The 12160-nt window shown below is 33.4% G+C and overlaps 2 protein-coding genes across 4 annotated transcripts in view; both read left to right on the top strand.

Moving 5' to 3' along the window:
* Positions 1-12160, top strand: part of LOC132722763 (uncharacterized) — a 451280-nt gene that overhangs the window by 436871 nt on the left and 2249 nt on the right. For 2 of the 3 annotated variants that reach the window (XM_060707425.1, XM_060707495.1), the window contains exons 2-3: positions 10708-10772; positions 11156-11286. In XM_060707425.1, coding sequence (XP_060563408.1) covers positions 10726-10772; positions 11156-11286 — 178 coding nt within the window. In that variant the 5' untranslated portion in view covers positions 10708-10725. Of the gene's footprint in view, positions 1-8740; positions 8821-10707; positions 10773-11155; positions 11287-12160 lie in introns of those variants that run through there. The other variant, XM_060707352.1, reaches the window with a different exon arrangement.
* LOC132721061 (heparan sulfate glucosamine 3-O-sulfotransferase 1-like) lies at positions 4486-5994 on the top strand. Its single transcript, XM_060705348.1, has one exon. It carries the CDS (start codon positions 4601-4603, stop codon positions 5789-5791), a length of 1191 nt encoding a protein of 396 aa, XP_060561331.1. The 5' UTR covers positions 4486-4600; the 3' UTR covers positions 5792-5994.

Genomic DNA, 12160 nt, shown 5'->3' on the forward strand with positions numbered 1-12160 from the left:
ATAACAAAATATGTTTCTGTCAATGCTGTACAAATGGTTTAGTTTGCAAGTCCGAAGATAACGTTCAATACACAAAAATATCTTGTTCAAGCACATTTTGGTTGCAGACTTATACTTCAAGCCTTTTGTGATGCAAACTTTTGTGTCAATAATGTGGCATGCATATTTTAGCGAGGAATGACTAATCATTTTTTTTTAAATAATTAGCAATATTAAGGCAATTATACCCGTTCATTATAAAAAAATATATATACAAATTGTGCATGCGTGCAGATATATCTTAACACAGGGTCTTTCAAATAGATATAAAACACAATTTGCTAAACTGAAGTTCAGTTGTGTTTATCTACATCTTTTTTTCTCCTCGATATACTTCTTTTCTTTTTACAAAGTCTTAGGACTTTTTTTATATCTTGGCATGACTTACTGTAAAGGAAAAGAAGAAAAAATAGCAACAAACAGATTTCATTATTGTTCTTTTTTGAGATTTGTAATAAATTTGATTGTATAGTAGATAAAAACTATATTAACATTGACACAAGGGCATTATTCACATGTTTCTTTAAAATGTTCCTTATTATTGACCAATCGAAACATCTTCCAAATTCCCTAACTCGAACAATGACTTCAAGTAGTTTTGTCACGTATCAGTCAATGTAAATAACCAATCGTATATCATTTATATTATGATCTAATAAGCAAAATCATCTTTAGAATACCAATTGACATATGATGTACATCAAATCCGAAATATTGTAAACAAGCATGTCATTTTAACTTTTGGTTTGTAAAAATATTTTAAGTACATTTACATACTTTATGTCTAAAGCAACATACGAAACAAACAAATTAACATTTCTAGTGGTTTTGATAAACTTTGAAAACTTTACCGAGTAACATCGTATGTGTGCACATGTCCTTATGTTTATGATGAAAATAATTCACTTACATACAACAGTACTCTCACATACGTTTGTTTTGTATGTAGTTTTCATTTGCATTTTACATATGATGACATATTTTAGAATTGAAGTATCAATAAATATTTTTCTATATGCTATTCTTTTACTGATGATTATAGTATTGAACTGAGAACCATGTAATTTGAAACATAAATTGCATAATTGTTGTAAAAGAAGAAAGTATAAATAACATTTATGACAAAAACAAGTAACAGTACATAAATGTCAAAAATTGCCATTGAAAATAGGTTAATAAATATAACCTTCTACACTCCTTTTGCAAAGATTTATTATGGAATTCAATAGAATAAGAATAAGTTTGCAACCAAAAATGCTTGAAGTATAAGTCTGCAACCAAAATGTGCTTGAACAAGATATTTTTGTGTATTGAAAGTTATCTTCGGACTTGTGAACTAAACCATTTGTACAGCATTGGCAGTAACATAGTTTGTTATTGTTAAATGCAGTTCAAAACTTACAAATTCGAATAAATTAGGATAAAAACCGACCAGAACAGTCACATGTCAAATTTAAAAATATCTACATGATCAGTTTATATCTTCAATAACTTCGTCAAAACAGAATCTAGGATGCTGAAACCTTTAAGTGTGGCATATATATTGCATTACGGAAAAGACATACTAATGAACTTCAAAATAACAAAGAAACCCACTTGCCTGGCAAAAATTCGTTCACCTGTTTCAAAAAATCACGCCGGGTTCACCATTTTGTCAAGTTTGCAACCAATTCGCTCGCTTGAACCAAGTGTGCAACCACTTCACGTCCTGCCCCTTGAAAGAAATCACCATTAAAAAAATGAATGTATAAAGAAATCACCAAGTCGATATAAGAACTCAAAATGCCGCTATTATGTTACGTAAGCACAATGTAGTGTTGAAATGCTCTCTTTTTATGCTCCCCGAAAAATTTCGGGGGAGCATATAGTCGGCGCCTTGTCCGTCTGTCCGTCCTTCTGTCTGTCCGTCCGTTGTCTTGTCCGGAGCATAACTTGAAAACCCTTGGAGATAATTTGTTGAAACTTCATACAGTGGTAGAGGGCATTGAGGGGGAGTGCAGTGTCAAAGAACCATAACTCTATTTTTGCCCGGTTTTTTAATTATCTCCCCTTATAGAAAAATCTTGTCCGGGGCATAACTCTAAAACTATAAGAGATATCAACATGAAACTTTGTAGGTGAATAGATCTCAATGGGTAGATGTGCAGTGCATAAGAACAATAACTCTTTTTGTCCTAATTTTGGAGTTATTGCCCTTTGTTTATTTTAACACTTTGAACTTTGTCCGGAACATAACTCTAAAACTATAAGAGATATCAAGATGAAACATTGTAGGTAGATAGATCTCATTGAGTAGAGGTGCAGTGCAAAAGAACCATAACTCTGTTAAGCCTCATTTTTGAATTATCTCCCCTTTTAGAAAAATCTTGTCCAGGACATAGCTGTAAAACTATAAGAGATATCAACATGAAACTTTGTAGGTAGATATATCTCAATGGGTAGATGTGCAGTGCACAAGAATCATAACTCTGCCTTGCCTAATTCTGGAGTTATTGCCCTTTGTTTATGAGCTCACCTATCACAAAGTGACAGGGTGAGCTTTTGTGATCGCTTTTCGTCCGTCGTCCGTCCGTCCGTCGTCCGTAAACTTTTACTTTAAATGACATCTCCTCATAAACCACTAAGCCAATTTCATCCAAACTTCACAGGAATGTTCCTTTGGTGGTCACCTTTGAAAATTGTTCAAAGAATTTAATTCCATGCAGAACTCTGGTTGTCATGGCAACCAAAAGAAAAAACTTTAAATATCTTCTTCTAAAAAAACCCAAAGAGCTAGAGCTTAGATATTTGGCATGAAACATCTTCTAGTGAGTGTCTACCAAGTTTGTTCAAATAAAAGCCCTGGGGTCAAAATTGGCCCCGCCACAGGGGGTCATTGATTTTCCCTATATGCATATAGTAAAAACTTAAAACGTCTTCTTTTAAAGAGCTAGAGCTAAGATATTTAGCATGAAACATCTTCTAATGGGTGTCTACCAAGTTTGTTCAAATAAAAGCCCTGGGGTCAAAATTGGCCCCGCCCCAGGGGGTCATTGATTTTCCCTTTATGCATATAGTAAAAACTTTAAAAAAATCTTCTTTTAAAGAACCCAAAGAGCTAGAGCTAAGATATTTAGCATGAAACATGTTCTAATGGATGTCTACCAAGTTTGTTCAAATAAGAGCCCTGGGGTCAAAATTGGCCCAGCCCCGGGGGTCATTGATTTTTCTTATATGTGTATAGCAAAAACTTAAAAAATCTTCTTTGAACAAACCAAATAGCTAGAGTTTAGATATTAAGCACGAAGCATCTTCTAGCGAGTGTCTACAAAGTTTGTTCAAATAAAAGCCCTGGGGTCAAAATTGGCCCGCCCCGGGGGACATTGATTTTCCTTATATATGTATAGCAAAAACTTAAAAATCTTCTTTGAAAAAACCCAAATAGCTAGAGTTTAGATATTAAGCATGAAACATTTTCTTGTAAGGATCTACAAAGATTGTTCAAATAAAAGCCCTTGGGTCAAAACTGGCCCTGCCTCAGGTGTGTCATTGTTTTTAACTATATGTGTAAAGAAAAAGCTTGACCAGCTAGACCTTAGATGTTTAGCATGAAACATCTTCTAATGGGTGTCTACCAAGTTTGTTCAAATAAAAGCCCTGGGGTTTAAACTGGCCCCGCTCCGGGGGCCTATATACAGGTGAGCGACTTCAGGGCCATCATGGCCCTCTTGTTTTTACTTTTTGAAATTGTCCAGGACATAACTCGGAAATCATAAGAGATATCATCAAGAAACTTTGAAGGTTGATAGATCACATTGATTAGAAGTGCAGTGCAAAGAACAGTAACTCTGCCTTGCCTAATTTTGGAATTATTGCACTTTGAACTTTTTCCAGGGACATAACTCTTAAACTACAAGAGGTGTACTTTCCTGTGTCCAAAACCTATTCGGGGAGCATCACCCGGCTCAAACCGGGCTCTTGTTCATTCCTTTATTCGTATTACAGTAGATTTCATTAATTTAATCGTGTTTGTTATGATTTATTTCAAAAGTATTCAAAGTCTTGTTGGTGATGGTGAAATTATTTATATTACTTTTGAGAGATGTGTTGATTATAAATGATATGAGACGGTAAAAATAAATTTGATAATATTTTTGGTGTCGGTCTTCATTTATCATTTCAATCATCTCGATTGTAATAGACCCTTTCTTTAAATTTTACACTATTCATCGGCGCTAACTAAAATGAACAATGGTCATATAAACGATTGTTTATTTATACAAGCAATAATACAGGTTTAAATTTATTTTCTAGAGCTGTCAATAAGATAATTGATTATTTGCCGATAGTTTGAAAGATAAACATATCAAGATGTGAAGATCAATATCGTAAACTTTGAAATTTCCCGCGCAAGTCGTAAGAATATGACATATTTATGTCGTCTGCACGCTGTTAATTAAATAAAGACATATCATGTTTTGACACGAGATTGCGATGAGATTTTATTCATACCTTTATACCTGTAGCAAAATTTACACGGTTGGATTAAGATGGACATACATTTAAATTAAGTGAAATAAAAATGAACTTACATTGTATATATCATGTACTACATAGAAGACGACGAGTAGTACTGATGTTAACTTTAAGGAAATATTTGTACATTGTATTATGTGTGAGTGTTGTGCTTATAGTGTATAAAGTAATATGCTTTAAGTATAAAATTACCTCGGGTTATTCATCTTATGTTAATATGACAAACAGAAGAGGACGTATAATTTATTCAAACGAAGATGTTTACATGGCTATCAAGCAGATACGGTTCAACAACTGTTTAAATAAATATGCAAACGATATATGTGCAGATCTTCAATCATGCGAATCATTTTCGGAATTAAAGACGTTGGAAGGATGCGACAACACTATACAGTGCAGGTCAAGGATAAATGAAACAAAAGCGGTGAATTTAAATTTAAAAAAATGTAAAAGAAGATTGCCAGGTGCTATCATAATTGGCACTTACAAAAGCGGAACGCGTGAGCTTATTGACTTTTTAGCAATGAACCCTTTGGTTGTTATCAAAAGGCAACCGAATTATGAAGTGGCATATTTTGATAAGAACGCGGACAAAGGTTTAGACTGGTATAGAAACGCAATGCCATTTAGTTGCGAGAGACAGATTACAATAGAGAAGTCGCCGAGTTACTTCACAAGCCTTGAGGCCCCGAGACGTATCCACAAAATGGACAAAAACATTAAACTGATTTTAATAGTTAGGAATCCCTCTGATAGAACGCTTTCTCATCTGACATATGAGCATTTCATAATCAAAGAGCAATTCAAAAATGATATTCATAACTGTTTATACAAGTACACATTTAATAGAAGAATTATCAATGAAAACTGTTTCGCTGTCAAAGACTCGTTTTACGATAGTGCCATGGAAAGATTTCTGAAATATTTCTCATCTGAACAAATACATATAATAGATGCTGATGCTTTCCTAAAGAATCCATGTGACATTGTTAAAGATGTTGAGCATTTTCTACAAATAGATACTTTTATAAACTGCGACAATTTTTTTCGGAACAACGATACGGGATTTGTTTGTGCCAAAACGAACAGAACTGATCTTGGATTTTGTTATGAAAAGACACGAGGAAGAGTGAAATTGCAATCCAAGTTTCCTGTGATGAAAATGGACCTTCAAAAGTTGTTTAAATCTCATAATGAACGTTTTTTTAGTCTTGTTGGCAAACGCTTTGACTGGTGACAGCTGGATAATGATGATGATTGTTGTGTTGATGATGATGATTTTTTAATGATGATGATGTTGATAATGATGATGATGATCTTTTTAAGATTAGGACGTACGGCGCTGAAAGCAATTTTACTGCAACAACGATGAATTATATTCTAAGTATTGCTGTTGTCCTTTATGTATTTTGTCAGGTTAAAATAAAAGGTTAAAGTATTGATGAAGTTGTCGGGTTTTTTTGTTGTTGTTTTTTTCTCATGAATGATACGAAATGTTAAATCTCTATGACCATGAATTGATGACATGATGTGTCCATCTAATTGACTTGTCTTAATTGCCGCGTGTTTTTGCGGGCCTTACATATTTTATGACAGTGATCCAGTCCTCTTTAATGGTATCTTTATACATGTTAAAATCATGTATACATGTACAATGTATATTGTACTTTCAAAAGCTAAGAAAAGGGCATAATTAGAGAAATGCATATTAAAAAGCTTGATTAGATTATCAGTTAAATTTGGAATAAAACAAAAATTGAACGGAAATCCTTTCAATGGTCCAACAGTTGATACTGCGATTCGCTTTGCAAGAATCTAAAGACATTTTCAAACTCTTTTTGTATACTAAATTTTGTGTTTGATTTCCAGTTAGTAAGGAAAAACTTAAGGAAACAATTTAAGTATTTAACTGCTTCGTTTCCAGACGGACTATTTCTAATTGCGAATTTGCTATATCTTGTTATCCTAACGATTCGCCATTCATTACTGGTGAAATCAACATATATACTGTTCTAATTTTGTTATCATATTCAAAATTGAATGACATATCGCTAAAGTTTTGAAACTAGTTCACTATCTAAATCACAACAACCATTCAGTCCTTTTCTGTTTGAAAAAAAGCGTTTTTTTATATAGCCTGCTTCTACTTATATATCAAAACAGGTTAATATACATATACATGTGAACAAACTGTTTTAACGATGATTTTTGCCGATAATTGATATACTTGTATCTGCCTCTTACCAGTACATGTGCATTACTTTGCCGTTTTTAAATCTCTGACTTTTGCTATTATACTAATGCATGTGTCTAAAAAAATTTGCCATTGTTTCGCCTTGATTTGTCTATATGCTTGTTGCTATTTTATCAATATACCAATCCCAAATTGTTGCCATTTTTTTTTGTCGTTGGCTGATATCTCAACATATTGGTATTTTACCAATATACTAGTATGCTTTCAAATTGTTGCCATTTTTATCGTTGGTTGATTTCTCTGCATGTCGCTATTTTACCAAATTTATGTCATTGATTTGCCGATAACAGACGTTTCTGTTTGTTGATATTTTATCAATACATGTTTGTGTCTTAAACCGTTGCCATTGATTTACCGTTGATTGATATATCTGTGTTATGCTATTTTGTCAATACATTTGTCTGAAAATGTTTGCCACAGATCTCTCTACCTATTGCTATTTTTGATTTACCATCAATTTATACCATTGTCTGTTTTTTTTCTCACCAATATAATTATGTTTAGGTGTCTTAAATTGTTGCCATTGTTTTGTCGTTGATACAATTCTCTGCCTGATGCTAGTTTATCCTTGCATGTGTTTCAGATTGTTGCTATTGCTTCGCCGTTTTATATCTCTTTATGTTGCTACATACCATTACACGTGTCTCAAAATGCTGCCATTGTTTTGCCATTGATATGAATTGTCATTAAGTTTTGCTATTTTATCCATATAAGCGTCTCAACGAGTTGCAATTGTTTACGTCGACTGATATATCGACTGATATATATTTCACATCTTTCTCAATTGTTGCCATTTTGTTGCCGCGAATAGATCACCATGCATGTTGCTATTTTTACACATGTCTCAAATTGTTGCCATTGATTTGAAATCGAATCATATCAGTCCCTGTTCTTTTTCACTTATAAAAATGTCTCAAATATTGTCATTCTTATACCGTTGATTGATCTAGGATTTGGCGATTTTATTCATACAAGTGTCTAAAATTGTCGCCCTTGTTTTCTATCTCCGACGTTTGTCTCGTTGATTAATCTATATGTATATATATACATGTATTTACTAAAGTTGCCTTTTATATATCATTAATGATTATTTTTGATTGATAATGACTGACCATACTTATATATAAATGACTGTGATAATTTTCTTTTAGGTATGAGAAATACGTTATAAAATGTTTGATAATTAAGAAATAATATATCCCAAACTGTGATTTTATTGCTCAATAACATCACTGTTTGGAGTTCGGATGCGGGGAATTATATCACGAGGGCGTAGCCCGAGTGATATAATGATGCGCATCCGAACGACAAACAGTGATGTTATTGAGCAATAAAATCACCGATTTGGATATATTATTTCGATTCTAACACGACATTAACAAATAAATTGCTGTCGTACATGATAATTAGTTAAAAATTGCGCCTGATTTGTTTTCCGTACTTATTGTCAGCGCGTCACATTTTTAGTGGTTACGTCACGTGTATAATGATGACGTCACATGTCTAAATATAGAACGTCAAACAGTGATTTTATAGCATAATAACACACACTTTCGGTTCTTCTATGTTCAATAGGGAAAAATGCGGGTCGTGTTAGAATAACATATATAATATTTTACAGCATTGATCTTTTGTAACATTTTCCATATCGGAAACAACTTCTAAATTTCTATATGAAAAATCACGATGTGGCTATACTTTAAATAATGTACAATGAAGTGCATTCGCCCTTATTTTCTTTAGTAGCTGAAATGTATAATCTGTTTATTAAAATTTGTTACTACATATGGCAATGTCAAAAACTTAAATCACGAGGTTGTACGAATAACCTGCGCTCTTATCATATGAAATCACACCACCAGTCGAGATTTGAAATTTTTTGCGCTCTGTAACGGCCATTCCAAAGAGAAGTCAAAAGCGGGCCAAAGTCACTGTGGAAGCGTCACAATGAACTCGTGGCTACTGCAAGTCAGTACTAACAAAGTTATATTAAGGACCGTCCCTGTTGACAGGTATACCACAAAGAATGAAAAAAAAATCATTATAGACGCGTATGACATTATTTTTTAGTAGAACTTCTAATTAGAGCCTATATATTAGTTTTCTCCATGTTTGGATTAGAAGTCTACAAAGTTTAATTGATAAATAATTAAAGTTTAATTGATAAATAATAATGAAAATAGCATATGTGAGCAGTTTCGGCCGTTTAAATGCCCAATAACTTTGTCTGAAAAGAATCGACGATTTATAAAAAATGGCATGCAAACCCACGGGACATTTGGACAAATTGCGCATCTTTCAGAAGATTCTAAAACTAGCCTCGATATAGGTACATGTATGTTGTTAGGCATGTTTTTAAACTCTTATTGGATTTAATTTTCAAATAGAGTATGCACAGAAAGCCCTTTCCTCCGTTGTCACACACCTTGTGTAAAAAGTTTCAGTGATTTTCCAGTATCTTGCGGGAAATGATTACAGACATTCAGATGGATTTGACATATATTCATGCTGTCATGTATGTATATAGAGTTACAACCTTGACATGTTAATTTTAAATACGCAAATATCGGCGGGGTCGTGCCCAATATGTCATATCTTATCTATATGTATTTATAAGCCTGTCTGCGAGTTAAATCATCAATTCATTTGGAGAGATCTATTTGAGTACAGGTAAGTCACTGTGTTCATGATGCTTATTGTCAAAGAATACGAATCAAGATACTGTAATAAGTTATGGTTGACGTAGTGGGAGGGGGACAACTTAAGCTCCCGGGTACAGAACGCTAGAGCAAGAAACATAACAAATTGTTTATATTAGCTTTGAACAAATAACTGTATTTTCATTTTACACCTAGCATTTGGAACAAATTAACGTCCAGCATTTCAGTACACGATGTTCTAATATAAATAATAATTGGATCCATGATTATCATCAAATTCCATATCACATCCATATTGTACTCCATCTGACATCGTTTTATTTTCCGGTCAAAAAGTTCCATATTTAAAATCCGTATTATACCGGAAGTAAAATTATCTTTAACAAGGTACGTTCAAAAAGTTCGTAGATTGTTGCAGCCCTTTCACTTGGTTCATAAAAACTTTGTTTAATTTTTGATTTTTTTTATCATTTACTCTGTTTTGTCCATAAGAATTTGGTGAGTGAAAGAACGCCCCACGCATACGGACAACTCGCCCTTAACTTACCATGTGAAGCAAACTGGGCAATGAAAATACATGTTTCTCATGGTTTCATTCATTTATTGTTAATTATGCATCATTAATATTTTTATATTTTCATTTTTTATTTTCAAAAGCCTTTTATCTTTGGTGTACTTTTATAGTTTCTAAAAAGTTACTCATAATACCTAAGCTATTTTTTATCTGTTGATTTTTGACAGTAAGTATAGTTATAGTGAATTAGTCTTTTGTATAAGTCAAAATACTACTTTACTTTTACGACAAATTATTTCACATTTATCGCCACTTTTTTTCATGTAACTAGCATCTAACATTCTCTAAAACCATTACTTTAACATTATACATGTCATGTTTGCTTTTTCTAAAGAAGTAAAAAATTATCTGTTTCTGAGACATGATGTGCCTTTAATGGAAAACTTGTTATTGTGTTATCAAGAAAAGATATAAAGGTTAACAGCCTATATAGACAATGTTTGAATGTCCTACAAGACTAAAATCGTCTTCCATAAGTTCCTACATATATCATAATTACTCTGATATCTAACTTGTAACAGCTAAATATTTTATAAGATATTAAATTTTAAATGTTCCAATATTCATAATTTTTATATGTTGGAAACCTTCATTACATACAAAATGAGATAATAAAAAGGTTAACTAGTTTAAAATTAATCTTATGTTTTGTTTTCTTTGCTTGTAGCATTCAATTCTTCAAAATGCAGTTTGCTATTGTGCTTATGGCACTTGTCGGTGTTTCCTATGGGTAAGTTGTGGAGGTAATGTTCGGTAAACTTCGCCATTTACCGTGGTTTACACACGGGGCTGCAAAAATATATGAAAAGTTGTCCGAGGACATCGTTCAATTTAAATTACATGTATTATATTTAAACTATCTACCCAGGTGTATCAGCCTACCGTACAGTTCATTTGTAAAAAAAACTATGTTATGGTTGGTAAATTGTAAAACTGTTTATAACGTAACTAAAATTTCACATACTGACTCTTTTAAAGATAACTTTTGCGCCTGTTCCGGTCAACTTTACTTACATTGATGCATGTTTCGCTCATTTAAATTTTTCAAAATTGCCAATAAAATAATGAGACAATTGATTTAACTGAAGAGTTTTTCCTTAACTACGAGTATAGTTCTAACGTCGAGTGTTGGACAGTACAACAGATCGCTGACAAGGTTTTCGAGCTCGCCGACGCAGATAATAATGGCATTGTTACAACGAACGAATTCAAGAACGAACTTCTCACAGATTGGGGATTTGCCAGTACGTAGAGTATTTTATATACCTAAAGTGACTATATATGCATGGTTAACTTCCCTTATATATGCGTAATTCACCATTTCGTAACGCCACCCTTTGACATTTTTATGGTGGCTGATTTGGAACGCTTTTGTACGTCGTGTTGGCGCTAGCGACAACAGGACAAAACGCCAAACGTCGCGTTGTCCGACTTTTGTCTTGTCGTCCTGTCGCAACGATGTACGCCAAACGGCACGTTGTTGTGCGGCGTGTTGTCGCAATGTCACATTGTCGCTCGATTCAAATCGAAGGATTGGCTTATGAGCCAAGCGACAGGGCGTATTGCGACAATGCGCCGCACAACAACGCGCCGTTTGGCGTTCTTCGCCAGAGACAGGACAACAAGATGACAGCGCGACAACGCTGCGAATGGCGATTTGTCGTGTTGTCGATAGCGACAAGACGAAAAAGCGATAGCGATATAGGTTGCGTTGTCGCTATTGACAACTCAACGCGCAATTAACCAAATCAGCCACCATATATTTCAGGTATGTATGTTTGTCTTTTAACAAAATTAAAAAATGATTCCACAAGCTTTTGTAGTCATTGTTACAATGGTCATTACATTTTACCTTCTGATTTAATAAAATAAGAGCGTTCTTTTACTATTTACGGCTAACTTCACTACCTAATTTGAAGACTGGATGCAAATGGTTATCTAGTTGTTGGGCTGACTTCTTGAGTGGTTAAATTTTGCGTGATCGGACTTTGATCTACTTGTCACAAAATTAACATGGTCATTTTCTGACAGATATTTTCTGGTAACGGTCAATATTACTACCAAATCTGAGTATTGTAGGACAAATAGGAATTAAATGACAAAAATGATAAAGATTTA

This window comes from Ruditapes philippinarum, unplaced genomic scaffold (assembly GCF_026571515.1).
Source record: "Ruditapes philippinarum isolate M1 unplaced genomic scaffold, ASM2657151v2 ctg363_1_1_1_1, whole genome shotgun sequence".
Classification (NCBI taxonomy): domain Eukaryota; kingdom Metazoa; phylum Mollusca; class Bivalvia; order Venerida; family Veneridae; genus Ruditapes; species Ruditapes philippinarum.